At 43.8% G+C, this 27,829-nt stretch overlaps 1 protein-coding gene across 1 annotated transcript in view; it reads left to right on the top strand.

Moving 5' to 3' along the window:
* The window catches only part of HS3ST2 (heparan sulfate-glucosamine 3-sulfotransferase 2), a 101,730-nt gene extending 78,100 nt beyond the window's left edge, over positions 1-23,630 (top strand). The window contains exon 2 of the mRNA XM_025370731.1: positions 22,233-23,630. Within this exon, the coding sequence (XP_025226516.1) occupies positions 22,233-22,851 (619 nt within the window). The 3' untranslated portion in view covers positions 22,852-23,630. The remainder of the gene's footprint in view (positions 1-22,232) is intronic.
* Positions 23,631-27,829: the final 4,199 nt, after the last annotated feature.

Here is a 27,829-nt window from a genome sequence, read left to right as displayed (position 1 = left end):
TTCCCAACTCATTTGAAATGCCACCTTTATCACGTGATTTTTTTCACGTAGCTCTACTTATTTCTGATGTTGTATTCTCTCCTGTTAATCCATTTGTCTGTTCCTGAGCCAGAACCACACTGTTTTAATTACTACAGCTTTACTATATATATATATATATATATATATATATGAAAATATTGACTATTACGATTCCATCCCCCATGGCTCTTCAAAATGCATTAGCTCTTTTCATTCATATACTGATCCAATAGAAACATTATAATTATTATGTCAAATTCAATTTTTAAAATCCTTTTGGGATCTGGATTGGAATTACACTTGATTTATACATTCATTTGAGAAGAATTGATGTCTTTCGAACATTACGATTTTCCATCTCTCCAGTTATTAAAGTTTTAATTGAGTTGTCTACACATTATAGAACAATATTAAATATTAATTGTGTTAGGGGACATCTTTGCCTTGCCTAACTTTAATGAGACTTGTAGTCTGGAGTTTATGGGGACAGGTACTAGAGTAAAAACACTTTAATTTGTATCTTAGCTTCACTACTCAGTCCCTTGGGTCTTTGGGTGGGTACTTCTCTGCCTAATTCCCTCAAGTGATAATAAGGTTAATAATAAGGCTATAAAGTTAATAGTAATAGCTCCTTGATGATAGTCTGTGGTATTTAAATGAGATAATACATGTAAAAGCTCATATAGCTATGTCTACCACAGGCTCTCAATAAATGTTAGCTACTGGTATTATTTCATCCTTCAATATGCTAGCGCCTATGGGGTTGAGATGGATATTCTGTTTCACATTAAAGATGCAACCTTCCTGCTTTCTTAAGATTATTATTTCTTTCCTTAATGAGTAATAGATGTAGAATTTACTAAGTGCTTTTTCAGAATGTGTTGAGATGATAATTTTTTCTTTTGACCTATTTCTGCACTGAATTATAACTGGATTAGATGCAGTGATATTGATCTTGATGGGATTTGGCACATTTTATTTTTTCTTTTTTCCTTTTTGAAATATATATATATATTTTAAAGGAACAGAAAACTGAACGCTGCATGTTCTCACTCATAAGTAGGCGTTAACAATGAGAACACATGGACACAGGAAGGGGAACCTTTTTTCCTTTTTTGAAGCAGGGTCCCACTGTCGCCCAGGCTGGAGCGCAGGGACGTGATCACAGCTCACTGCAGCCTCAACCTCTCAGGTTCAAGCGATCCTCCACCTCAGCCTCCCAAGTAGCTGGAACGCCAGGCCCATGCCACCATGCCTGGCTAATTATTTTTATTATTTTTAATGTTTTAGTAATTTTTTGTTTTTGTAGAGATTTGGTCTCACTATGTTGCCCAGGCTGGTCTTGAACTCCTGGGCTCAAATGATGTGCTGGCCTTGGTCTCCCAGAGTGCTGGGGTTCCAGGCATGAGCTACCACGCCCATCCATGCTTTTCTTGCAATACATTGTGCTCTGGTAGATTGAACTCGACACTTTGGTCAATTTCTCTTAAGATGGCTCCTCCACTGTCAGGTGGGAGTAGCTACACTTCCTGCCAGCATTCTGGCTTGGTGCCTCACCACGTTCTTCTCTGTTCCCTACGTCACCGACCCTGGGGGCTCCCTGGTTCAAAATCTCCAAGACATAATCTTCCCTCTGCTGTCCTAATAGGTGTAGGGCAGCTGCCTGGCTGTAGGCACGGGGAAGGCTCTGTGAATGTAGCTCCTCCTTCTAGAGACCTCTAACATTGATTGTGCCTTTTCCCGAACCTCTCACCGCCACTGGGGTCCCTGGTGCCTCCAGTTCCTGAGCTTTTGGAAGGTTCTGTGTCAAGAACTCACTTTCTCTTCCTTAGTGACACCTCCTCTCCCACAGTCACTTGAGTTTCAGCCTTCTCCTCTTTTCTAAGTCCAATGCCTCTCACAAATCAGCCTCAGGGCCGGGTGCGGTGACTCACGCCTGCAATCCCAGCCACTTTGGGAGTCCAAGGTGGGAGGATCACTTGAGGCCAGATGTTCAAGACCAGCCTGGGCAACATGGCGAGACTCCATCTCTTAAAAAAAAAAAGACTTGGAGGCTGCCGTGAGCCATGATCGTGCCACTACACTCCAGCCTGGGAGACAGAATGAGACCATGTCTCAAAAAGAATAGATATATCAATAAAAACAAATTAGCCTCCCTTCTTCCAAAAATATGCCTATATTTGTTGTCTGCCACCAATGCTTCACCATTTCTCTTTGACATTTTGATATTTATATTTTGTATCCACTTATCATCAATCTAGTGCTAATCAGAGAGGGAGTGGAAGTAAAAGCTAGATTTGATTTACCGTGTTATGTACAATTTCCAACTATGAATTGGTCCCTTTTTCTTTTTTTTTTTTTCTTCTGGTTTGTTTGTTTGTTTGTTTTTGTTTTTGAGACAGAGTCTCTCTCTGTTGCCCAGGCTGGAGTGCAATGGCATGATCTCAGCCCACTGCAACTCCAGCTCCTGAGTTCAAGCTATTCTCCTGCCTCAGACTTCCAAGTAGCTCGGACTACAGGCGCCTGCCACCACACCGGGCTGATTTTTGTATTTTTAGTAGAGACAGGGTTTCGCCATGTTGGCCAGGCTGGTCTCGAACTTCTGACCTCAGGTGATCCACCCGCCTCAGCCTCCCAAAGTGCTGGGATTACAGGCACCTTTTTCAATATTGAATGGTTCACTTTGTCTCATTTAATATATTTGTCCTAGGATTCTACTTTCTGTGGAATTAATATCCTATCTCCAGCTTTCTTTAGCATTACATTTTCGTGATGTATCTTTACCTCTCCATTTTCGTATAAAATGTTCCTACCTCTGTGTTCTGGGGTGGTCTTGTGAACACAAATGCTCTTATTGTTGTCATTTTGAAAATCGTGGTGTTTGGCCTATTTCCAACAATTTTTAATATTAATACAATCTGTCTTTTATACTTCTTCAACTTGCCCTAAAATGTTTGCTTGCTTTTTTTTTTTTTTTTTTTTTGGCTTTCCTATCTTTTGTTATATCCAAACAATTTTCTTTTCTTTTCAATTTTCCACTATTTTGGAAGGTATGTATCCTGTTTATAATAGTTCATTTTGCAGTTTTCTAATAGAGTAAATGAGTAGACAGTATCTCTTAGTAAAGAGACTTGTGTAGTTTTTCTCTATCGCTTCTCCTTTTCTTCCTGTATTGCCAACTCTTCTGTCTTTGTTAATGTGGATTTGATGCATCAAATTATTAATTTTTATATTTTTTTAAGAGAGAAAAGGTCTTACTATGTTGCCCAGGCTGGACTCAAAATCCTGGGCTCAAGCAATCCTCCCGCCTCCGCCTTCCAAGTAGCTGGGACTACAGGTGCACTCCACCATGCCTGTCTGTATCTTTTTTAAAAGCATAATGTTGACATTAGAAGCTACATGTATTATTTATTTGGGGTTAGTGTTTGTTTAACCCCATCACTGTCCTTTTATATACAACTTTTCCATTCTTGAGCTTTTCCACACCGTCACTCGGGATGTTGTTTTTCTTTTCAAGGGATTTTTTGGAAGAGCAGGATCTAATGCTTTTCAAGATTTTGCATGCCATAAAACACTTTTCTTTTGCCTTCACACGCATGTTAGCTCAATAATAATTATTATTAGGAGTTACACATTTTTTTCTGCAAAACTCTTTAGATGATAATACGTGTTTTTCTAGCATTTAATGCTGCTAAAAGGCCTTTGACTGGCTTAAATTTGTAGAAAAACTGTTTTGTTTGCTTTATCTGCCCTGGGTGCCTGTAATACTTGTAGAACTTTGGAATTTTACCTATAATTTAAAATGTTTGTCCTGGTGTATTATGTATTATAGATGATAGATGGATGGGTGGGTGGATGGACGGGTGGGTGGATGGATGGATGATGGATATTCAGCCTCACAGATGTGGGTTTTATTTCATTCGCACTAGGCTGACCTTTTAATATACCCACATAGCCATCTTATATCTCTGGGAATGTCTCTTTAATGAAATCTTTGCCTATAGCTCTGTGCAATTTGTTTTGGGTTTCTTCTTCAATAACACCAGCAAACTACAAGTTGCCTATAACCACTCTGTCTTCCATCCCACTTTCTCTCTCATCAGCTCAATCTTGTGAATTTTATTTTAGAAGCCTAAGATCAGGTTCCAGTTTGTTCTGATGTTTATTTTTGACATCACTAATCCTGTTCTTTACTGCTGTCAGTATAGTCGTATTTTTTAATTCTTTTTGGTACTAGCTTACTTCATCCATACCTTGTTTTTTCTGATCTGTGTTTTCATGTCATCTTGCTGTCTTTTCTTGTCTCTTTCTTTCTTTTGTTTTCTTTCTTTTCTCTTCTTTCTTTTTTTATTTTGTTAATTGAGACAGGGTCTTGCTTGGTTGCCCAGGCACTGGAGTGCAATGGCGCAATCTCGGCTTACTGCAGCCTCGACCTCCTGGGCTCAAGTGATCCTACCACCTCAACCCCATCAAGTAGCTGAGACTACAGGTATATACCACGATGCCTGGCTAATTTTTGTATTTTTTTTGTAGGGACATGGTTTCACCACGTTGCCCAGGCTGGTCTCAAACTCCTGAGCTCAAGCAATCCAGTCACCTAGCCCTTCCAAAGTTCTGGGATTACAGGCGTGTGCCACCATGCTACCCTTGTCTTTTTGCTTAAGCCTGTGCTCACCTCTTGTCCTTCTGCTCAAATGTCCCCCAGGGTTTCTCTGATCACTTAATTTCCTCATTACGCTTGTTCTCTTTCTTTTCCTTTATCACACGTTGTATTTTTTTTATTAAGACGGCTGGCAAAGAGTGGGTGCTCAGTAAATATTTGCTGAGTGAGTATATGTTCATATTACTCTGGTTTGGATTCCCTTTGGCCGCACCAATATTGTTTTGAGCTAGAGGTTCCCAAACTTTAGTCATTGAAGGATCAACTTTTTACCATATTCAAGGACATAGACTATTATTTACTTAATATTTATGTTTAGATGAATTTACATTTTCTACCTTCACTATGTATTTAAGCTTCATCCTAAACAATGAAGTCAGTTAAGTAAAAGTGATGTCCTGGTTCCAATTTTCTAAAATATATTAAAATAAACATGTAACTGTAAAAAATGTAAATTTCATCCATGAATCACTTGTGCGCCACAGATGATAAGTAAACACACTTTGGGAAATTCTTTCTAAAGATCTCAGGCTGCTGCATTTCCTCCAGGAGCTCATATCTTCTTGATTTAGACTTTGATTCCTTCCCATCTTATTCATTTAACAAGCAAAATATTTGGTAGGTATGATTCATTCTCTTTTGCCTGCCTATGATGGCATGGCACAGTGACAAGGACTGAAGATACCACAGCCAGCAAGCAAGACACTGTGCCTTCCTGATGGGGTTCACAGACTAACTAGGGGGGAGGCAATAAACAGATATGCAAGATAATTACAGATTGTGCTTAGAGTGATGAGGAAATAAGCCAAATAAGCCACTTCAGAGAGTGGCACAGTGCCTTCCTGATGGGGTCCACAGTCTAACCTGGGGAGGGGGGAAGGCAATGGATAAACAGAGAGGCAAGGTAATTACAGATTGTGCTTAGAGTGATGAGGAAATAAGCCACTTCAGAGAGTGACATTTGAAAGTGGTGACATTCTAACTGAGACCTGAGCGTGAGAAGGATTGAGCCACAGGAAGAGCCAGGGTAAAGTGATCCAGGCAGAAAGAACAGCACAGCCCTAGAGACAGAAAGGGAAATGACTGGGGGATTCAAGAGTGTCTGCTAGTTCATCTTGCTGGGTTTTGCAAATGCCTTCCAGAACGGATGTGCAGAGCTGGACCATTCTACACAAAAGCCTAGAAAAGAACTCACATGTGTATAGTTTAGGCAGGCCTTGAACCTGCAGGAGTATTAGCGACCCAACAACTACACAGGTGGTTTTAGGCACATCTGAGACATGAATTATATGTAGGCAGTTGACTTCCCAGTGCATGGCCTTTGCTCCCTCCATGACGAGAAAGCCAGCTCCTGCTCACCCATTGCAATCATGGAGCTTAATGTATCCTGATACAACGACAACATTTGGGAGTCAGAATGGAAAACATTCCTATCATTGGTTAATTTCTTCCAGGGAGGCAACAGGTGTTGGCTCCAACCACTGCAATTGGATCACCTCCCACTACCCACTAGGGGGCGCTGCTATGCTGCAAGAAGTGGGGCTGGCTTGCGGAACTCATCCCTGCAAAACCATTAATACCCCCGGGGGATTCTGAAGTGTGAGGTTGTAAAGCTTGGTGTTAACAAACAAAATAAACTCACTGACTCATGCAGTTGTTGGCTGGGGAGTTTGCCTGGGAAGCATTCAGATCTGGTGGGAAAGGATGAGGGTGCAGATGGTGGAGGGTGGGGACTACGTGGACAATTCAGGCAGGAAACTGGGAGGTGGGGGAGGTTTCACAGCAGGGAAGCTGGCATCAGGAAACGGCTGGGTTGACCTGCTCCATCCTCAGCCTAGTGCTGGGCAGAATAGAAAATGTTATGTGCTTGGTAGCAGGATATTGAGGGCATTACATTCTAATGGTTTCTATATTGTCTGTGGAATGGGATGCAAGGTCACCTACTGACAGTGGCAGGAAAGGGCAGGGTTTCGTCATTTGCAGAGAATGGGAATGGTCTGAAATAGTCATGCAGAGTGAGAGAGCCAGTTGTCCAGAGACACATGGCACAATTGTGCTGTGTACTAAAGGCCCCTGCATTCGTCTGTTCTCATGCTACTAATAAAGACATACCCAAGACTGGGTAATCTATAAAGGAAAGAGGTTTAATAGACTCACAGTTCAGCATGGCTGAGGAGGCCTCACAATCATGGTGAAAGGTGAAGGAAGAACACAAGCACATCTTACATGGCAACAGGCGAGAGAGAGCATGTGCAGGAGAATTCCCCTTTATAAAAACATCAGATCTCATGAGACTTATTCACTACCATGAGAACAGCATGGGAAAGACCCACCCTCGTGATTTAATTACCTCCCACCGGGTCCTTCCCAGGACACATAGGAATTACGGGAGCTACAATTCGATATTTGGGTGAGGACACAGCCAAACCATATCAGCCCCCTTTGTGTTGGCAATCAGCTGTCTGGAGTGGAACCAACCTGTGATTTCAGGTGTTCTCCAGCAGTGCTCTGCCCTGCTGAGTATAGAGAGAGGGTGGTCAGGTGCTCCTGGCTCCCAGTGTTGCCTCAGGAAGCTTCTTGTACAGGTTCCTGGCCCTTTTTGAGGGTCTCCTGCAGGTACTCAGGGATGATCCATCATTCACTCTGGAGGTGGTGGCTTCAAAATTTCTATATGGGGGAAGGGGTAGGAGTGGCCCCATCAGAGGAAGGATAGAAAGCTTGTCTGGGAGTTGCCATGCATGCTGTTTCATGGCATGCATGCACTCTGATTGACTGACGGAGACTAGAGGGAGATAAAGATCCCTTTGGCCTCCACTTGGCACCATCACTGTCCCCATGTGCCATTTTGTTTCCTGGATGCTAATGTCACTGGGGAACATCTCACGAGAGCAAGCTGCCTCAGGCTGGAAGCTACAAAGTAGAGCCTAGCTAGAGATAGGCACTGAGTTGCTCACCACAGCTCTGATCATGAGTGAAGAGAGCTGTGGTGTGTCCTGAGCTGGCTGGGACAGATGTCTGAAGGGAGTGAGTGAGGAGAGATCTCCAATTGAATTTGTTTATAGATTAGACATGGGTGTTGCTGGGACAACTGGTGAATAGTGGGGCCATTAATTGAGACATCAGAAATGGTAAGTTGAGGAGAAATAACTGAAGTGTGTATGGAGAAAGAATGGTCAGTGGGAGGCAGGGGCGGGGAGGAAGAAAGAATGTGTTCCCAAAGGAAGAAAAACAAGTTTCAACAAGCAGGGAGTGGGCAAGTGCTTCAGAGGCCACAGAAAAGTGAAACAAGACCAAGATTCGAGGTAGAGTTAGCATTTAGGGTTGTGTTCGGAGAGTACTGCTTCAGAGGGTGATGGGGTGGGAGGAGACGGAGCAAGAGGATGAATGTGAGGTGAGGAAGTGAAGCCATGGAGCTTTATTTCAAGAACTCTGGCTGGGAAGAAAAGGAGATATACAGGACTGTCGCAGGAGCAGGTGAAGGGATAAATGGCTAGCTTTTTGAAAATGAAAAAGACTTGAACTAAAGAGGGAAATCAAGTAGAGAAAGAGGAACTCACTGATAGATGGTCACAGTGCATTACACTTTATATGGGACTCTCGCAGCTTAGACCTCACAACAACCAGGTGAAGTCGGCATTACCATGATCCACACATTGCAGGTGAAGAAACTAACATGAAAGTCACATGGCCAGGAAAAGGAAAAGCTGGGACTCCAATCCAGGCTTTCTGAATTCAAGTCATCCGCAATTTTTCACCCAACATCAATTAGCCGATTCCGATTAAGGCAATAAACATTCATTGGCTATATCCTTTGTACCAGTATTGCCGGGGCTGCCTTAAGACCTTGCAATTCAATGGATGGCCCAGGGAGCAGAAAGTCAACCTCACCGTGGAGCCTGCTAGAAGTGCATACTCTTAGCACTCCTTCCCTAGACCTACTGAATCAGAATCTGCATTTCAAGAAGAACCCCACACGCGATTCAAATGCACATTAGAGTGTGAGAGGCACAGGCTTATGGGGTCCACTTCCAGAGAGAAGGGAGGGCAGGGAAAGAAGTTAAGCCCAGACCGCAGAAGAAGAGATATCCTGGGAGTTACCTCCAGATAGTGTCCCATGGTCAGCTGCAGATGGGGCTGAAGAAATTGAAGTCCAGTTGCCTGGAAACTTATCAGAGCTGTACACGCAGCAGCAAAAACATTCCTTCAACACCCACAATCACCATTCCTCCTTTCCAAGCGAGCTTCTTGAGAAAGGAGCTATACATTTTCACCTTCCATATCCTTCCTTCCCGCCCACACCTCAGCCACTCCAGACATGTTTCCTCCCCCTCACTCCACAGTAAAGGCTTTCTTCATCCTAAATAATATCAATGGAGACTTTTAAAAATAGCTTTTCATTAGCTAGTTTTTTAAAAAATGACAAAAAATACATGTGCATGGCAAAGACAAAAATAAATCCAAATGCAAAAAGCTAAAGGTGAAAATAAAGACCCATTCTACACTACAGCCCAGCCCAGATTCCCCAAGGTTATTTTCCAAAGATAATAACTGTTAAATGTATTGTGTATCCTTTTAGAAGGGGTCTATGCATATAGGCACTAGCACGCATGTGTATATTTTGTACGTAAATAGGGACATATTAAACTTACTGTTCTGCAACCTGCTTTTTTTCACTTAATATTATGTTGACTCCTTTTGGTGTCAGTATTTGTAGATCCACCTCATTTCTTGACAGCCAAATCATAATCTGTCATATAGCCTCACTGTTGTTCTGATAGACACGTGGGTTGTTTCTAGTCTTTTTTTTATTACAATGTTGGAGTAGCTAAGTTAATACTAGCTGCTATAACAAGCAAACCCCTAGGAAAATTTTATTTCCTGCTTAGACAATAGTCCAAGGGTGTTGTTTTCTAGTTGTAGGTGTTCTCCCATATCCTTTCTACCTTTTAGACCTGCCCTCTGGGAACAACCTATGCAGGTGTCCTTGGGAGATGCCTCCCCATCTCTACTTCAAATGCTGCAATGAACAGCTGGCACATGAGTCTTTACGCACTTGTGCAAATACATTTCCAGGAGTGGAATTGCTGGGTTAAAGGGTATGTACATTTTACATTTTGATAGATAATATATAATTGTCTTCCTAAAGACTGCATCAGTGTGTATGCCTACCAAAATTAGGAGAGTGTTAGTTCTTCACATTCTTGCTGTCATAATTGTTACAATTTTAAAAAACAATTTTTTGCAGCCTTACAGGTGACTAATATTATCTCATCATGATTTTAGTTTGTGTTTCCTTAATTTTAGAGATTTATCTTTTCATATGTTTATTTTCTATTCATAGCTCTTTATTAACTCTTTTCTCATGCCTATGATCCTTACTTCTACTGGCTGGTTCTCCTTTACTTATTGATTTGCAATGTATCTGTAAAAATATATAAAACATAAAAAGATATGAAAAATAGATATGAAATCAGCTCTTTGTGTTTATAGTATAGGTGCTGCAGATATTTTTCCAATTAGTCATTTTCTTTTTATTTATGATATTTTTCTATTCCAGGGACTTACATTTTTTTGAGAGTCTAACTTTTCCATCTTTTCCTTCATGATTTTTGTCTCATGCCTAGAAAGGCTGTCCTCATGCCAAGATTCATTTTTATATTCTCACGTTTTCTTCTTGTGTGAGAGTCACACTTGAATCTAGATTCTGCAAACTGGCTGTGTTGCTTTGCTGATTTACTTTAGTTCTCTGTGTCCTAGTTTCCTTAGCACAAAAACTGGAATAGTGTGAGTTCCTACTTTGTAGGGTTATTGTGAAGATCAAGTGAGATGATTTAGAGTTTAGAACAGCATGTGGACCACAGTCACTGTGCAATAAGTGTCAGCTGTTGTCTTGTTTATGTCCAAGGCACCGATGACCACATGTGTGTCTGATGACTGCTATGTACCCATTTTTTATGGTTAGCAAGTGACAAGACTCAGGTCTCTTTGATTCCAAATCCTATACTCATACCCAGCCATTGAAGTAGCCAGGAGCTAAAAGTAGAGATCATGACTGTCACATCTCTGTATTGGCAATGCTTCATCCTGTGCTTGGCATGCAGTAGTGTATTCATTCTTGAGGCAAGTGTTTACTGGGCACCTACTGTATACCAGGGACACAAAGATAAGCAAGGTGCAGTCTCTTTGCTCAGTGGTCCTCTATGTGGACATACCATGTAAGAAGGATCCCTTTGTAGTCTCCACCTGTCACACAGCAGGACTAGGGATAAATTCCACAATACACAAGGGATGGATAAAGGAATAGGCTTTACTGGGGACATGTGCAAGCCGTGGGTCACAACAGAAGAGGGAGAAGGACAGCATTACCCTTTCTTCTCACCATCTCATTGAGGGGACTGCCGGGGCCTGGACCCAGTGTGGTATATGCCCCAAGGATGAAGGGACTCAGCCCCTTCAGCTTTATCAACTTCCCTCTTGTAGTGCAGGGATTAGAGCAGCCTTGTCAGTTGGGGAATAATCAAACAACTGGCTGACTGGATTTAGATACCAGCTATTTGCAGTAGTTATCTGGGACAGCCAGCTGCCCAGCACCTGAATGCCTGAGGACCTATGAGAAACTGGGTTCAAGGACAACCTCTCCTGCCAGAGGAAGAAAGCTACCACTTCTTATAGGAAGCCAAGTTTAGGTGCAGCCCCTCACACTAGGAAAAGGGGACCCTGCCGCCTCCTGTCCCAGTTGGTCCACAAAGCTGTTAACTCTTTGAGGAAAGAGACTGCACCTCACTTATCTCTGTATCCCCAGCATATAGTAGGTGCTCAGTAAACACTTGCCACATGAATGAATCCATGATTGCATACCAGCAGAGGACTAGACACTGTCGATATAGAGATGCCACAGTCATGATCCCTGCCTTCAGGGACACTGAACTCTAGAGGGATGATAGACTCAGATAATGTATCAAAAATGGGTTATGTCTGTAGTGGGTACCATGGAATCACAAGAGTGATTTCTCCGGGAAGGGAGAAATAATAAGGGCATAGTCAGGGAAGGCTTTATGGTGGAGGTGACGATGAGCTGAGAGATGAAGTTTTGCCAGGCAGGTTAAGGAGGGCTTCATGCAAAGGGTACAACATGTCAAAGTTCCCTTAGCATGAAAGATACAGTTTTTGGAGGAGTACAGACTGGCTTCAAATAATCTAGTCTAGCCAGAGCCCAGGAGGGGCCATGGGCAGGATCAGGAAGAGCCACAGAAATCCTGGTGAAGTCTCTATCTTGTGAGCAATGAGAATGGTCACTGGAGTTTGAGCTGAGACTTAGTGACCTGCTCCAGGGTCACGTAAGTGTAAGGATTTGGGGCTGTGGACTTGGAAGGAAATGGTCCCACAGTGTGAGAGGGAGTTCATGACTACGCTCAACTAGACGAGGATAAACGGCCACAGGTGCTGCGCCTGCCACATGGCTCAGTGTGTGGGGCTTTAGCAGGTTTGGTTTGAAGAACCGGTTTCCTGCAATAAGGCCTTTTCCCTCCTCTTCCGCTCTTAATTATCTCTCCGGAGACTGCAATGATTTTCAAGGAGCTTGGTTGCCCAGTTAGAAGCTAATAAATCACCACAGGCCTCCAGGCAGCCGGGTCTTCCAGAACACATATAAAGAGTGTACAAATTTAGCAGAAAATGAAACCTTCCAGAGAATCCTATCAGTAATAATCAGCGGTGTGCCAGCTCTGTAAGTTTCCGATGATGGCGGACATCAGGCAGGTTCCCACGTGCTCACACGTGCAAGGGATGTTGCTTAGGTGGACAGTGGGTTCTAAGGGAGCTGTCTTATGTTCCACTGGGTAACCTAGTGTGAGTTAAAAATATAATTTCCAGAAAGCCTCAGGATGACAAGAGAGTACTTGGGTGGGTTTTTTTTCTTTTTCTTTAGCAAGGGGCTACAGGAAGTCTGTGATGTTTCCCTTAGGGTGAAAGAGTACAGACTTTTACAGCATAGAAAGAGCGACACATCTTCATCAGTACAAACAGTATTATTCTGCCTCATTGTTCCAAGATTAAAGCCTTGTCTTTATTATTTTTTCCCTTCTGCAAGTATTTTCTGAACCCTTACTAAGTGCCAGCCTTTGTCCAGGCATAGAGAATACAGCAGTAAATAATACAGACAACAATCTTCACTCTCAAAATTTACCATCTACCGTGGGATGGGATGGGTGTGGCCAGGGACAGTAAACACGCGAATCAACATCAAATATATTAGGTAGTAATGAGTGTGCCCATGTTACTTATGAGAATACCTTTTGTTGAGATTGTATGCCCCAAGCTTCTCTGATCATGAGAATCATGGGGGGAGCTTGTTTAAAATGCATATTCTTGAACTGCACCCCAAACCCACTGAAATTGGAATGTACTGAAGAGGGACCTGGGAATTTTTTCTCCAAGATGCACTCAGTTAATTCTCACGAGCAACTGTATTAAGGGACACGTGGCTAAAGGAAGGTGCAGTCTGCCACAGTGGTTCTTAGCACTGGTGGCCCACTGGAATCATCTGGAGAGCTTCAAAATTGCAAGTACCAGCCGGGTGCGGTGGTTTATGCCTGTAATCCCAGCACTTTGGGAGGCTGAGGTGAGCGGATCATGAGGTGAAGAGATCGAGACCATCCTGGACAACATGGTGAAACCCATCTCTACTAAAAATACAAAAAATTAGCTGGGCGTGGTGGTGCATGCCTGTAATCCCAGCTACTCAGGAAGCTGTAACAGGAAGATCGCTTGAACCTGGGAGGTGGAGGTGGCAGTGAGCCAAGATTGCGCCACTGCACTCCAGCCTGGCAACAGAACGAGACTCCGTCTCAATAAATAAATAAATAAAATTGCAGGTACCTGGGCCTCATGCCCAGAGTTTTTGATTTAATTAGTCTGATGTGGGACCCAGACATTTGTATTGCTCCAAAACCCCCTCAAGTGGTCCTGGCATGCAGCTTAACTTCACCACCCCCTCCCCACCAGCCACAGGGCAGAGCCTTGGGCTAGGGACAGTGTACGTGTGGCAAAACAGAAATGGCGTGAGATGTTCGTTTAAATCTCATTCTACCTTCCTACATTTGGAAAGTTTGGTGAAGTAGAGCTTGGACTCCTCCTCAGTCGTGAGCCAGAGCCCCTGTGGGCACAATGAAATCTTAAAAACAACAGAAAAGTTCCCTGCAGAACTAGCTGCCCGAGGCCAGAATGCTAAAGAAGGGCTGAACTTTATAAAACAGCACTGACAACTTCTGAGGACTCAAGGGCCACTTCTCAATGGGCCCCACCTCTGACACTGGATCTTTGATCCATTTATGGAGCACCTATGGTATGCTAGGTGTGATGTGAGGGAGGTAAAAATGAACAAGAGACATGCAAGTTGCTGAGGATCTGTTGGCATAAATGGGTGCATAACTGACAATTCCCACACAAGAGGATGAGGGTGCTAGTAGGCGGTTATACAAAGTGCCATGAGGTTACAAAGAAGGGTTTACAGAGGGCGTGTGTGACTTTTGGTTTGGACTTGGAAATATGAGTAGGCATTCACCAGGGCAAGAGAGACAAGTAAGATGGACCAGAGTCTTAAAAAATAAAAATAAAACACTTGGCAAGTGCAAAACACACATGAAAGGGCAGGTTCCTATCTAGGGAGAGGATTTTATGTTCAGCATGGCATGAACATCAGGCTACCAAGGAAGGAGCAAGAGATTAATTCTAGAAAGGTAGACAAGGGCCTCAAATGCCAAGCCAAGGAATACGGACCTTATTCAAAAGAATCTTTGATGCCTGACTTAATTGGATTTGCTCCAGAAAGCTTAGAATCCATGATTGGATTCCCTGGTGGACATGAAATGAGTTGAAAAGGGAAAAAAGAATAGGAACATGGAGGACAGAGAGAAATCTGTGGTCTGAGGAAGAGGTGACAAGGGCCGGCGGCTGTGTTCGTGGACTAAGGGAGGAGGCTGGAGACTTCAGAAGGTTGGGGAGGTAAACTTATAAGAATGAAAGACATTCCATTTGAGGAAGAGAAAAGAATGATTCTGAAGTTTTCCTCCTTTCGTAATGATATTTGCAAAGCAGGCAAAAGGGAGAAACAAATCTGGGGAGGAAAATGTTAATTGTTGAAGTGAGGTAGCCAGTCCATAGACAGGCATTCCAGTTAAGAACATAGGAAAGCTTTCAGTCGGAGCTGCAGTTACAGATTTGTGTGTCAGCATCTCTTAGGTGATGGTTAAAGGCTGGGGAAGGAATGAGGTCATCCAGGAGGATCACATAGAATGACAGAAGTGGGCCTGGATGCAGTGGCTCCCCCCTGTAATCCCAGCACTTTGGGAGGCTGAAGTGGATGGGTTGCTTGAGCCCAAGAGTTCGAGACCAGCCTGGGCAACATGGCGAAACTTTGTCTCTACTGAAAATACAAAAAAAAAAAAATAGTCAGGCACCTGTGGTCTTAGCTACCTGGGGAGCTGAGGCAGGAGGATTGCTTGAGCCTGGGAGGTCAAGGCTGCAGTGAGCTGAGATTGTGCCACTGTACTGCAGCCTGGGAGACAGAGCAAGACCCTGTCTCAAACAAACAAACAAACAAACACAAACCAGCGTGAGAGAAGTGGAATGCAGGCCATTGAGAAGTTCCGGAATGGTTTGGGGAGAGTTAGGAATTTGTAAAGGGGATGAGGGCTTCAATGCATAAATGGATTAGATAGGTTGCTGACTCCATTTAAATTTCAAAGATACTGATAAAGACCTTACTTGTGCCATGGATTGTGGTAGACTCTGGAGATACAGCTGCAATTAAGATACACCCTGCCCTGCCCTCATGGAATTTATAATCAAGTGGTGAGTATAGCTTCAACAGAACGTAAGTGTCTTAGTCCATTTTCTGTTGCTCATAACAGATTACCTGAAACTGGATGATTTATAAAGAAAATGAATTTATTTCTTACAGTTATCGAGGTTGAGAAGTCCAGGGTCAAGGGGCTCCATCTGGTGAGGACCTTCTTGCTGGTGGGGGCTCTCTGTAGAGTCCCGAGGCAGCACAGGGCATTAAATGGCAAGGGGATTGAGTGTGCTCACTTGCTAGCTCAGATCTCTCATCCTTTTCTTATAAAGACACCAGTTCCACTCCCATGATAAACCACTAATTCATTAACACATTAATCCTTTAATTCATTAATCCATGAATAGATGAATCCATTCGTGAAGGCAGAGCCCTCATGACCCAATCACCACTTAAAGTCCCCACCTCCCAATAGTACCATGTTGAGGATTAAATTTCAACATGAGTTTTGGAGGGGACAAATATTCAAACCATCGCAAGAGGCCAGACTGTAAAAGACAGGTTAAAATTCTTGGATTGCAAGCGACAAAAACCAACTCTAACTAACTTAAAATAGTAGAAACTTACTGGAAAGATGTGTAGTAATTCAGAGAATCCAGAAGAAAGGGGAAGAGCCAGGTCTCGGAAAGGGCAAGAACCTACATAGCTGCAGGGATTTGGCAACAGAAACTAATGAGGAATCTCTTCCAGGGTTTTATATCTGATTGGAATTTCAATCTTTATGACACCTTTTTAGTCTTTGTAACACAATTGGTTCCCAATAGCCTAACTTTGGACATGCACCCCCACCCTTGGCCCACCAAGATTTTGTCCAAAGCAGGAGTGGTAGTCCTCAAGGAAAAATCTGGGGCTGTTACCAGATGTAGGGAAAATAGTTCCTAAGCAAGTTAAAATAACAGATGGGAGGAAAGTCCAAACAATGAGCATTAGATTATTCTTTCAGTAACTTTTGCAGAGCTACATAGAAAACAAAGGAGGCAAAAGCTTAAAAGGGTTGCAGGGTGAGAGAAAAGTTCAGCTGTTTGCTAGCAGCTGGAAACAAGTAAGCAAAATTTAAATAGTGACATAAAGAAGAAAGATGAGCCCCAAGGCAAAGTCTAATTACGCCTTCCTCCAACGTGCACAGGGCATGGGAAGGTATACGCAGTACCTTTGCACATTATCATCACACAGAACTCCAACACTCTATTCCATTGACACAAGGAGAAATAAATATTCAAGGATGTTTTTTGGTGGGATAGAGAAAATTTGAAGTACCCAGGAGCCCTCTGACTTGTGGCATGACTACAGCGTGTTTGCAGCCTGATTTTTGTATCTTCTTTAGTATTTGCCATTTGGTTTTGCAACTGATAACACCAATTAGAAATTAGAAGGGTAGGCTGAGTGCGGTGGCTCATGCCTGTAATCCTAGCACTTTGAGAGGCCAAGGTGTGTGGATCACCTGAGGTCGGGAGTTCGAGACCAGCCTGACCAACATGGTGAAACCCTGTCTCTACTAAATACAAAAAAGTAGCTGGGTGTGGTGGCACATGCCTGTAATCACAGCTACTTGCGAGGCTGAGACAGGAGAATTGCTTGAACCCGGAAGGCAGAGGTTGCAGTGAGCTGAGATTGTGCCATTGCACTCCAACCTGGGCAACAAGAGCAAACCTCCGTCTCAAAAAAAAAAAAAAAAAAGGAAATTAAAGAAAAAAAGAAATTAGAAGGGTGGAGCTTCACTTTAGTGCACAGATGGGGGAATAATGTGGTACTTTGGAGATCACTGGATTTGGTCAGCATTTTCCAAACTGGTAACAAAAAGAGATGTTAATTGGTGCTTCACAGCTCTATAGTCAAGTAAGCTTAGAAAATCTGTCCTCAATTCCTTTCTTGGATATTCTTTAGCGTATTGAAGGATATTGCAAAGGAATCTGTTTAGTGGCAAGTCAAGTCAATTTCCTTGTGCTGGGAAAGACCTTTATTTCAATAGCCCCTGTAGAGTTTGGGAAATCTTTAAACACAGTTTAAATGCACTGTTATCCTTATGTAATTTCATCTATTCCTGTCATACAGGCCAACACCTAATTACCATATATGCCACAGTCACGATATAATATGTCCTGATTTCTAAGAAAATCCAGCCAAAGAATTCTATTCAAGTGCCCTTGTGACTGTTTGCACATAATACAAACTATCTACTCAATACTACTTTATTAAAATTAGTTCTACTCAAGTTTTAAAAAATTGTTTTTAATTGTTCTACTCAATACTAATAAACACTATTTTTTAAAATTGTCCTACTTAATACTAATAAGTACTATTTCAATCAACCAAAAAGGGTCCACATAGACTTTGGGCCTGGAAGCAAGAGATCAGTTGTATCAGCCTAGCAATGAATTAGAAGGTTCAAGGCGCTAATGGGTGCGTTTGCAGGAAAGGCAGAAGGGGAAGGGATCTAAGCACTGGTGGATGGGTGAGCCCTCGTGTACCTTGTTCTCTGAGACTAGCAGGAGGGACTGAGGATGGTTGCACATAAGGATCAGCTTTAAGCTGGAGGAGAGGCAGGTTGAAGGAGTTGAGGTGTTAGGTTGAAAGCTTATGGCTTTCTAGTGTCGGGAGACTAGCTGCATGTTAAGGATGGATGACAGGATTCAGGCTAGGAGTGTATGATGAGAATTGGAAACACTTACTATGAAAAATGATGGAAAGGGCCTGATAAGACAAATATAAGATCACTGGGCAGTATTGAAGATTCAATGGAAGCTAGAATCCATGAACATAGTAAGGATCTACTTGTAAGTGCCAGCAATTTTCTCCACTGCTGTTTGGCAACCCAGGGACAGACCTGGAAAGGAGAAAAGGCTGGAAGGATGCATTATTAGAGACTGGGGAGAGCAATTGAATGGGAAAATGGATGAGGATGAAGATGATGCTATTGAAATGATTGTTCATTGGGTCCAGAGAAGGTATGGAATAAAGTGAAATCAAGAGAATCCCAGATGAATTTGAAAATGGGTATAAGAAGTTTGAGACTGGAAAAGGTAGAAAGGGACGAGGTTGTAATCTGTAGTTTCCTGTGGCTGCCATAACAAATTACTGCAAACTGAGTGGCTTAAAACAACAGAAATGCATTATTTCACAGTTCTAGAGGATAGAAGTCTGAGACCAAATTGTTCACAGGGTTGGTTCCTTCTGACTGCTCTGAGAAGAATCTGCCCTGTGCCTCTCTCCTAGCTTCCAGTGGCTGCTCGTGGCAGTCCTAGGTGTTCATGGCTTGTAGATATCTGACTTCACACTCTGCCTTCGTCTTCAGGTCACCGTATTTAATGTGTGACTCTTCCTCCCTTCTCTTACAAGGACACTCGTCACTGGGCTTATGGCCCACTCTAATCCAGGATGATCTCATCTGCAAGTCCTTAATTACATCTACAAAGACCCTTTTGCCAAATAAGGTCACATTCAAAGGTTCTGGGTGGGCTGGGCATGGTGACTCACACCCATAATCCCAGCACTTTGGGAAGCCAAGGCAGGCAGATCTCTTGAGCCTAGGAGTTCAAGACTAGCCTAGGCAACATGGTGAAACCCTGTCTCTACAAAAACTACAAAAATTAGCCAAGAGTGGTGGCGAGTGCCTGTAGTCCCAGCTACCCGGGAGTTGTCAGGTGGGAGGATCACCTAAGACAGGGGAGATTGAGGCTGCAGTGAGCCCTGATGGCGCCACTGTAGTCCAGCCTGGGTGACAGCATGAGACTCTGTCACACACACACACACACACAAAACCCAAAACAGAACAAAGGTTCTGGGTGGACATATCTTTTGGAGGGTCACCATTCAAACCTCTACATGGTCTTAGAGTGAAATTTCTGAATTAACCACTTCAGAGTTAGGCAAATTTCAATGACATGACCCAAGGTATGGCCATGAAAAAGAGTTGGTGAAGGGAAGAGAAAATGGAAATACTTGGAGTAGCAAAGGTCAAAGAACTGTGAGGCCAGGGTATTGGGTGGAGAGAGTGATAGGAGCCGGGAAGCAGAAAGCTAAGAACTGGGAGTTGATATTCCAAAGGATGCGAGAATGAATATTCTGGGGGTTGGTAAATCATAGTGTTAGTGACGCAGGGCAGGCGAGCCTCGGGGAGTTCTTGGCTTTGCCCAGGAAAGAATTCAAGGGCAAGCCAGTGTTGTTAGATAAGCAACTTTTATTGAAGCAGCAGTGTACAGCAGAAGCAGAGGCACTGTTCCTTGCAGAGAAGGGCTACCCTACAGGGGTAGTATATAGGCAGAGTATCCAGAGTAGCAGCTCAGAGGCAGTTCTGCAGTCATATTTATACCCACTTTTAATTACTTGCAAATTAAGGGGCAGATTAGGCAGAAATCTACCACCCTAGGAAAAGGGTGGTAACTTCCAGGTCATCAGGTTGTTGCCATAGAAAGGGATGATCACTTCCAGGCGTTGCCGTGGCAGTGGTAAGCTGACAGGGCATACTGGTGGGCGTGTCTTGTGGAAAGCTGCTTCTGCCCCGCCCTGTTTTAGCTAGTCCTCAATTTGGTCCTGTATCCAAGCCCTGCCTCTGGAGTCTAGACCAGCCTCCTACCACGTCAGGCTTGGGAAAGGTGTTTCTCAACTCTGCCTTCCCATTAGAATGATCTGAGGAACTTTATATAAGCATATCTCCTCCCTCAATATTTTGAATCAGTTGTTCTAGGACAGAGCCCAGACATGTTTGAAAGAGAGAGGAAGGAAGGAAGGAAGGAAGGAAGGAAGGAAGGAAGGAAGGAAGGAAGGAAGGAAGGAAGGAAGGAAAGAAAGAAAGAAAGAAAGAAAGAAGGGAGGGAGGGAGGGAGGGAGGGAGGGAGGGAGGGAGGGAAGGAAGGAAGGGGAAGGAAGGAAGGAAAAGGAAGGAAGGAAGAGAAAGAGAGAAAGAAAGAGAGAGAAAGAGAGAGAGAGAGGAAGGAATGAAGGAAGGAAAGAAAAGGAAGGAAAAAGGAAGGAAAGGAAAGAAAGGAAAAGAACTTCTCGGGTAGTTCTAAGGTGCAGCTAGAATTAACAGAAATGCACGTAAGGGTCAACAGTGACCTTCATCAAGAAGTAGCGGTTGGGAACCAGGGATGCTCCCCTCCATCAAGGTCTGAATGAGATGCTCCCGGGAAAGAGACTTCAGTGCTTCTTCCCAAATCCCTTAAGGTCTCAAGCACAGCCAGGAAATTAAAAAACAAGGGAAAGAGAGGTTGCATAGCCTGGCTCCTGACTGAGATCCCAACCAGCCTGGAGTTCTTGGCTTGTTCAAGCCTACACAAAGGATGTGTTTCAACCGTTTTTCAGCAGAAGAAGACGTCAGAACTCATATCTAAAACAGTTGCTATTCCTGCAAGACAAGACTTTTTCCCCAAAAAAAGATTTTCTTAATATATTTGGAGAAATATCTTTTGCCAGAACAATATTCAGTGGCTTACTTTGTAATTTTTGAATATGTAATAAATGCATTAAAATTTTCAAGCAGTTTTAAAGGTTATAAAATAAAAAGTAATTCTTATCCAGGTGCAGTGACTTGTGCCTATGGTCCCAACACTTTGAGAAACCAAGGCAGGAGGATCACTTGAAGCTTGGAGTTTGAGACCAGCCAGGGCAACATAGTGAGACCCTATCTCTACAAAAAAAAAAAAAAAAAAAATAAGCCAGGCATGGTGGTTTACACCTGTAATCTCAACTGCTCAGGAGGCTGAGGAAGGAGAATCACTTGAGCCCAGGAGTTCAAGACCAGCCTGGGCAACACAGTGAGACCCCATCTCTACAAAAAATTGTTAAAAATCAGCCAGGAGTGGTAGCATGAGCCTGTAGTCCCGGCTTCTTGAAGTGAGAGGATCAGTGGAGCCCCGGAGTTCGAGGCTTCAGTGAACCATGATTGTAACTCTGCATTGCACCTTGGGAGATAGAGTGAGACCTTGTCCCTTGAAAAAAAAAAAAAGAAAGAAAAGTAATTCTCATTTATCCCTCATCTTCTGATTCTGCACTCACCTTGAGTTTCCTCCCTAGAAGCAACTGCTCTTATTGGTTCCTTATGTATCCTTCCTAAGATGTATAAGCTGTATCTTGCCTATTTTCATTTAACACTGTATGTTGGAACTCATTTCATATTAATGCATACAGATCTACCTAACCCTATTAATTGGCTATTCCACAATTTATTTAGCTCACAATGATGGATGTTTAGATTGTTTCCAGTCTTGAAGCAAACAGGTTAAACATTAAATAAGAAAAAAAGCCTGTGATCCCAGCACTTTGGGAGGTTGAGGTGGGAGGATTGCTTAAGCCCAGGTGTTCGAGACTAGCCTGGCAACATAGTGAGACCCTGCTCTACAAAAAAATAGAAAAACTTAGCCAGGCATGGTGGCACACACCTGTAGTACCAGCTACTTGGCAGGCTGAGATGGGAAGATAGCCTGATCCCAGCAGTTAGAGGCTGCAGTGAGCTGTGACTGTACCACTGCACTCCAGCCTGGGCAACAGAGTGAGACCCTGTCTCAAAACAAAAGAAAGAAAAGAAAAGAAAAGAAAAGCAACAAGATTTAAAGTGAGTCCCTCACCAGGTGAGAGCTTTGAATGGAACAGAGGCAAGTAGGGGGATGCAACAGGTCCCTGGGTGGAAGGGCTGATGTAGCTGGGCCTGAGGCCTGGCCCCAGGCAAACTTATTTGATGATGTGTTCCTTCTGCCCACACAGGAGCCTGATGCCCAGGACCCTGGAGAGCCAGATCACCCTCGAGAAGACGCCCAGCTACTTCGTCACTCAAGAGGCTCCTCGACGCATCTTCAACATGTCCCGAGACACCAAGCTGATTGTGGTCGTGCGGAACCCTGTGACCCGCGCCATCTCTGATTACACCCAGACACTCTCCAAGAAGCCCGACATCCCGACCTTTGAGGGCCTCTCCTTCCGCAACCGCACCCTGGGCCTGGTGGACGTGTCGTGGAACGCCATCCGCATCGGCATGTACGTGCTGCACCTGGAGAGCTGGCTGCAGTACTTCCCGCTAGCTCAGATTCACTTCGTCAGTGGCGAGCGACTCATCACTGACCCGGCCGGCGAGATGGGGCGAGTCCAGGACTTCCTGGGCATTAAGAGATTCATCACGGACAAGCACTTCTATTTCAACAAGACCAAAGGATTCCCTTGCTTGAAAAAAACAGAATCGAGCCTCCTGCCTCGATGCCTGGGCAAATCAAAAGGGAGAACTCATGTACAGATTGATCCTGAAGTGATAGACCAGCTCCGGGAATTTTATAGACCTTACAATATCAAATTTTATGAAACTGTTGGGCAGGACTTCAGATGGGAATAAGCCCACGAGAGGAAAGGGCTCGCAAGGGCTCTTCTGCTTATCTCTTCCATGAGATTTGCTCCCAGACCCTCTGATCTTCTCCCTCCAACACACCTCAGCTCCAGCCCCCTTTCCCACCTTGAGCTGCATCATCTTGGAACCAGGAAGCCCAGCTAAAGCCGAGAGAACAGGAAGTCCCTGCCACTATCTCTCATCAGTCTGTTCAAGCAAAGTTGATCTGCTCCTGGCATGTCCAGTAAATTCCAGAATCATTTTCCTTTCTGCCCATAAGGGGCCTTGGGGAATTGCTTTAAGAAGAGTGAATGTTCCAGTGATGATAGATACTATAAGCGATGATGGTTCTGTTGCTATGGGCACAGCGGTCAGTCTCTGTCATTGTCCACGCAGGAGTGGCCTTGTTAAATCCAAGTGGCATGTATCGTCCCTCTGAGCTTCGTTTCTTCAAGATGCTCTGGGTGGTGGGATGGGAGACCATCCTTAGCCTTCCTCAGACCTTAGCAATTCATTGAGAGATTGCAAAGCTGAAAGCACCTCCGGCCGCTCCTGGGAGACAGACCCTTTGGTGATGAAATAAACCAGTGACTTCAGAGCCTGTGGTCTCAACTGTGCTTGAAAAACACCGTCTCTGAAAACCACTTTGTGATTCTCCCTGCTCCCTGTGGACAAAAGCACATAATTCTGCTGTTACGGGTACTCTGCTCATTCGAGCTTTCATGTTCAGCATGCAATGGAATCATGCTTGTCCATGTGAAATAAATATGGCTCTCTCGTGTCCTTAATGCTGGGTTTTTCTCTGTAAGCTGGGTCTGCAGCACAGTTCATTAATTCAACTTCTCCCAGTGCTAGAAGGTAGCTGGTGCTGGGGGTGGTCTGGGGGTCAGGGAGGAGGGCAAGGACTACATGGGGCAGAGGCAAGGTGGTGGAGATGAGGAAGGAAGTTCTTGGTGGCAGAAGCTGAGGCAGAAAGATCATGTGAGACCTATGGGGACACCCTCTATCTGAAACACAAGTCTGTGTTCATTCTCTGCTTAGAAATTTTAGATCAGAAGTGCCACACTGAAGGTCCAAAGGTTGATGGGGCATCAGATATCCTTTTGCTTGGCCAGGATGATATTTTGAAATAACTGTCAACAGTTAGAAACTGGGAGCATTCGTATGTAAAAATTATGGATTTCCAGCTTCCTATTAAAAAAAAGAGAGAGAGAAACTTGACTACACTAAGCCCACCTCGCATCATGGCAACAATTGGCCGCTGCCTTTGGATGGCAGCTGCACTCCCCAGTTTTACAACTCCCATGTAGGCAGCCTCCCTTGCTGGTTTGTCATTTGCCAGGCTCCTGTAGGCATTTGAGTTCCCAGCCCTGGCTTGAATGTGTCTTATAACCTCCAGTAAAGCCCAAATCCTCCAGCATGGCACCCAAGACGACCCCAACTTACAGTTTCTCCTTCATCCTCTGCTCCAACCTTGCAAAACGATGTGCCTTTTGTTGCATTTTTCAAGTCTCCATTACCTATTCCCATGCCATTTCCTTCACCTGGAATGCTTTCTTCCCTGACACATCTCCAGCTAATGGAAACCCATGCTCCCTTCACTCAAGTGTCGTTTGCTTGATATTTCTGAAGCCTTCTCCAGCTAAGCTATCTGCTCACTCTTCTGTTCACTGGGGAGCTTGTACATGACTCAATGGCAGCTTTTATCATACTAGATTATAATTATTTGTGTAAATGTGTAAATGTCTGCCTCCACCATAGACAATGAACTCCTCAAGAGTCAAGACTATATCTTGTTAAGATGTAGTAGGAACATAGCAGATGTCTGATGGTTGAATGTGTGAGAGGGTGGATGGATGTTGGAGGTCTGGGGTTGTGGATAAGGGTGTCCCAAGGAACTGCATTTCTGGGGGATGCTTCCCAGATAGCTCCATGTATCCATAGGAAGCAAGGAAGGATTGCTGAACATCTGGGGACCGCGTGGACTTTGTGTACTCTGTCAGGCACAGTAGAAGCTCCTTGAAGATCAGTTTTGACTTATAAGGGTGGAAGACACTAAAGTGTAATACAACAATTCTGCATCTTGGTCCATCTTCCTTACCCAAGCGTCTTACAGGGAATCAGATGACTGGATCCATGGCATCAAGAAATCAATTCTGCAGGTCTGCCTCTGTGCTTCCCCTGTGGATCTGGAGAAGTGACAGGGTGCAAGCCATTCCTGCTTGGAAGTTGGGGCCCTGAGCCTCTGGTGATCAGAAAAAGGGCAGATTATATATGGGCATTAATTAATTGCCCTTATACACTTCCCATCCAAAAGCATTTGGTGTTCTGTAACTCTGGGCCTTATAGGGGCCAAAGCCATATCCAATGGGAGACGGAAGTGCATTGAGACACAAAGGAATCGCCTAAGAAGGAGTCAATGAATTTGCTTGTTTATTCTGAAGAGATCAGTCAGAATTGATGAAAATTTTGAATTTTGTGCGCATAAATGCAGCTTTATTCCTTTGCATGACAAGCACTCTCAGACTGCCCGGACTAAGTAAATTTCAAGTATTAATGAATAGGTATGAGTCTCTCGTAATTATCATCTCAATCATTGTATGCAAATGAAAGATGCTTAAAAATCCTAGTTTAAATGAGTAAAATCTGGAGTACATGAATCTGCTCAGCAAACTCTGATTTTTTAATCCAGTGCAAATGGACCCTTTTACCCAGGCTGCCCCAGGGCAAACTTGTGCAAGTTCCAAATTAGTATGCTTTAAATAGATGAAGTTTGAATGTTCAATCTGAACTAGAAAGGCTCCTCAGGGTGTGTGTGTGTGTGTGTGCGCGTGTGTGTGTGTGTTTGGTTAGGTTGCTGAAACAGAGACACAAAATGGCGGTGTCTTAAAAGGCTGAAATGTATTTCTCTCTTACTAACAGCCCAGAGTGGACGGCAGTTCCATGACACCAGAGACTGGAGACCCATGCATCCTACTATATCTACATTCCACCCAGCAGGAAGAGGGTGCAGAAATAAATGAAGACTATCCAAAAGAGAGCAAGCAGAGGTCATCGATTCAGAGCTCGCTCTAGCAAGGAGTCTTGCATTTGGCAGAAACTCACAGGCTGGCAGAACAGTGGGAAAGGTTCATATCGGAAAAGAGGGAAGGCTTCAGGGGTGCCTGATTGTAGGTAGTTAGCATAGGAAAGCTGGAAGTGAGCTCATTAGAAGTGGGTCATTTGGCTGGGTGTAGCGGGTCACATCTGTAATCTCGGCACTTTGGGAGGCTGAGGCTGGCAGATCCCTTGAGCCTAGGAGTGCGAGACCAGCCTGGGCAACATGGTGAAAACCTGTCTCTATGAAAAAAAAAAAAAATAGCTAGGATTGTGCCATGTCCTGTAATCCCAGCTACTTGGGAGGCTAAGGCAGGATGATCATCTGAGCCCAAGGAGGTCGAGGCTGCAGTGAACTGTGATTACACGACTGCACTGTAGCTTGGATATCTAAAACAAAAACAAAAATCAAAACAAACAAACAATCAAAACAAAAACGGGCATCTTATGTGATTGATTCAGAGGTTTATGTGACTCTCTGTCTGGTCCTGAGTTGGAAGCACGGACAAAAAATGGAGGAGCTGGCAGTTATTGAACAAGTCTTTCTCATTCTGGGCCGGTTGCTGCAGGGATTGTGGTCTGGCTTCCCAAGCGGGTTGCTAAAGAGGTTGTGGATCAGAGTTCTATTGCCATTGTTCGTTGGTACATTCAATCTCGTAGGAGCAAAAAGGGGCACAGGAAGAACATGCCTCTTCCATTTGAGGTTGCAACATCATGTCTACTCACAGCATCTTCATATTGTGAATGGTGCCTCCTGTGGTTGTGCAAAGGTAGTGGTACCACTTTGACTTACACCCTCTTGGGTAGAACATAGTTATTTGGTCACACTTAGATGTGAGGGAAGCTGGGAAACGTAATCTTTAATTTGGGTGTCACTATGCTGAGCTAAAACTAGCATATTCTATGAAAGAAGGGGAGAACAGATATTGAGGGATATCTAGCTGTCTTGGCCACAGAACCATATCAATGTAGCAAAGCCTCCAGGTGTCTCTGATTCTCTCTGTGGTTTTGTGTCAATATGTGAGTATGCTTCTCCACACATATTGGAATGTGTCTGTACCTGTTTCAGTCCCTGCTTTCTTTCCCCTGCCTCTGTCTAAGGACAATATGGTATAGAAGCAAGCACAATTTGCTCAGACCCAGTAGGTCTGAGTTTGAATCCCACCTCTGTCATTCCTTAGCTACATGACCTTGGGGAAATTATTTAACTTCTTTGCGCCAATTGTATCATAAGTAAATTGGGACATAAATTTGTACCCATGATAAGGAGTTTTTGTTGTGAAGATTAAGCGAGAAAACACTTGCCTCACACGTAGTAGGCAGTCCATTCATATCCCCTTTATTCCTGGCAGTGGAATCCACCACCGCTCCAATATTTCTGTTGGCTGAGATCAGCTGCAGCTCTAACAGAACTACAGAATTGCTCATAGCAATTTCCTTTTTCCTGTGAATGGGTGAATTAAATCACTTTCACAACCCAGGATCAAGTGGCTCCGTCTAAACGCTGGGCTCCAGAGTCTCTGGCCAAATAAACCCAGTCCCTGTGCCCCCTAGGGTAAGGTGCTCTTTCACTCTGATTTTCCCAGTTCAGACCCAGTTTATACCTGTTGTCCCGGCATCATTATCAACATTGCCTCTTTCACTCTCAACCATGCCCCACTTGGGATGGTAAATCTCTGGGTGTCCTTGTTGTCCCCAAACTCTGACACCAACTTGTTCCTCCTAAAGGGCTAATACTCAAGATTTCATGGCCATCTCTTTCTTATCATCCAGTTCTAAGCTCAAATATCCACTCAAAACTTGCCCTTTGTCTTCCCCAGTCACTCTCAATCTTGTAATTCTTAAAAGTCTATTATAGCACTTATCACTATCTGACATTATATATTAGTTT

This window comes from Theropithecus gelada, chromosome 20, assembly GCF_003255815.1.
Source record: "Theropithecus gelada isolate Dixy chromosome 20, Tgel_1.0, whole genome shotgun sequence".
Classification (NCBI taxonomy): domain Eukaryota; kingdom Metazoa; phylum Chordata; class Mammalia; order Primates; family Cercopithecidae; genus Theropithecus; species Theropithecus gelada.
The sequence above is the reverse complement of the archived record's forward strand: the minus strand, read 5'-3'. Positions and strand labels throughout refer to the sequence as shown.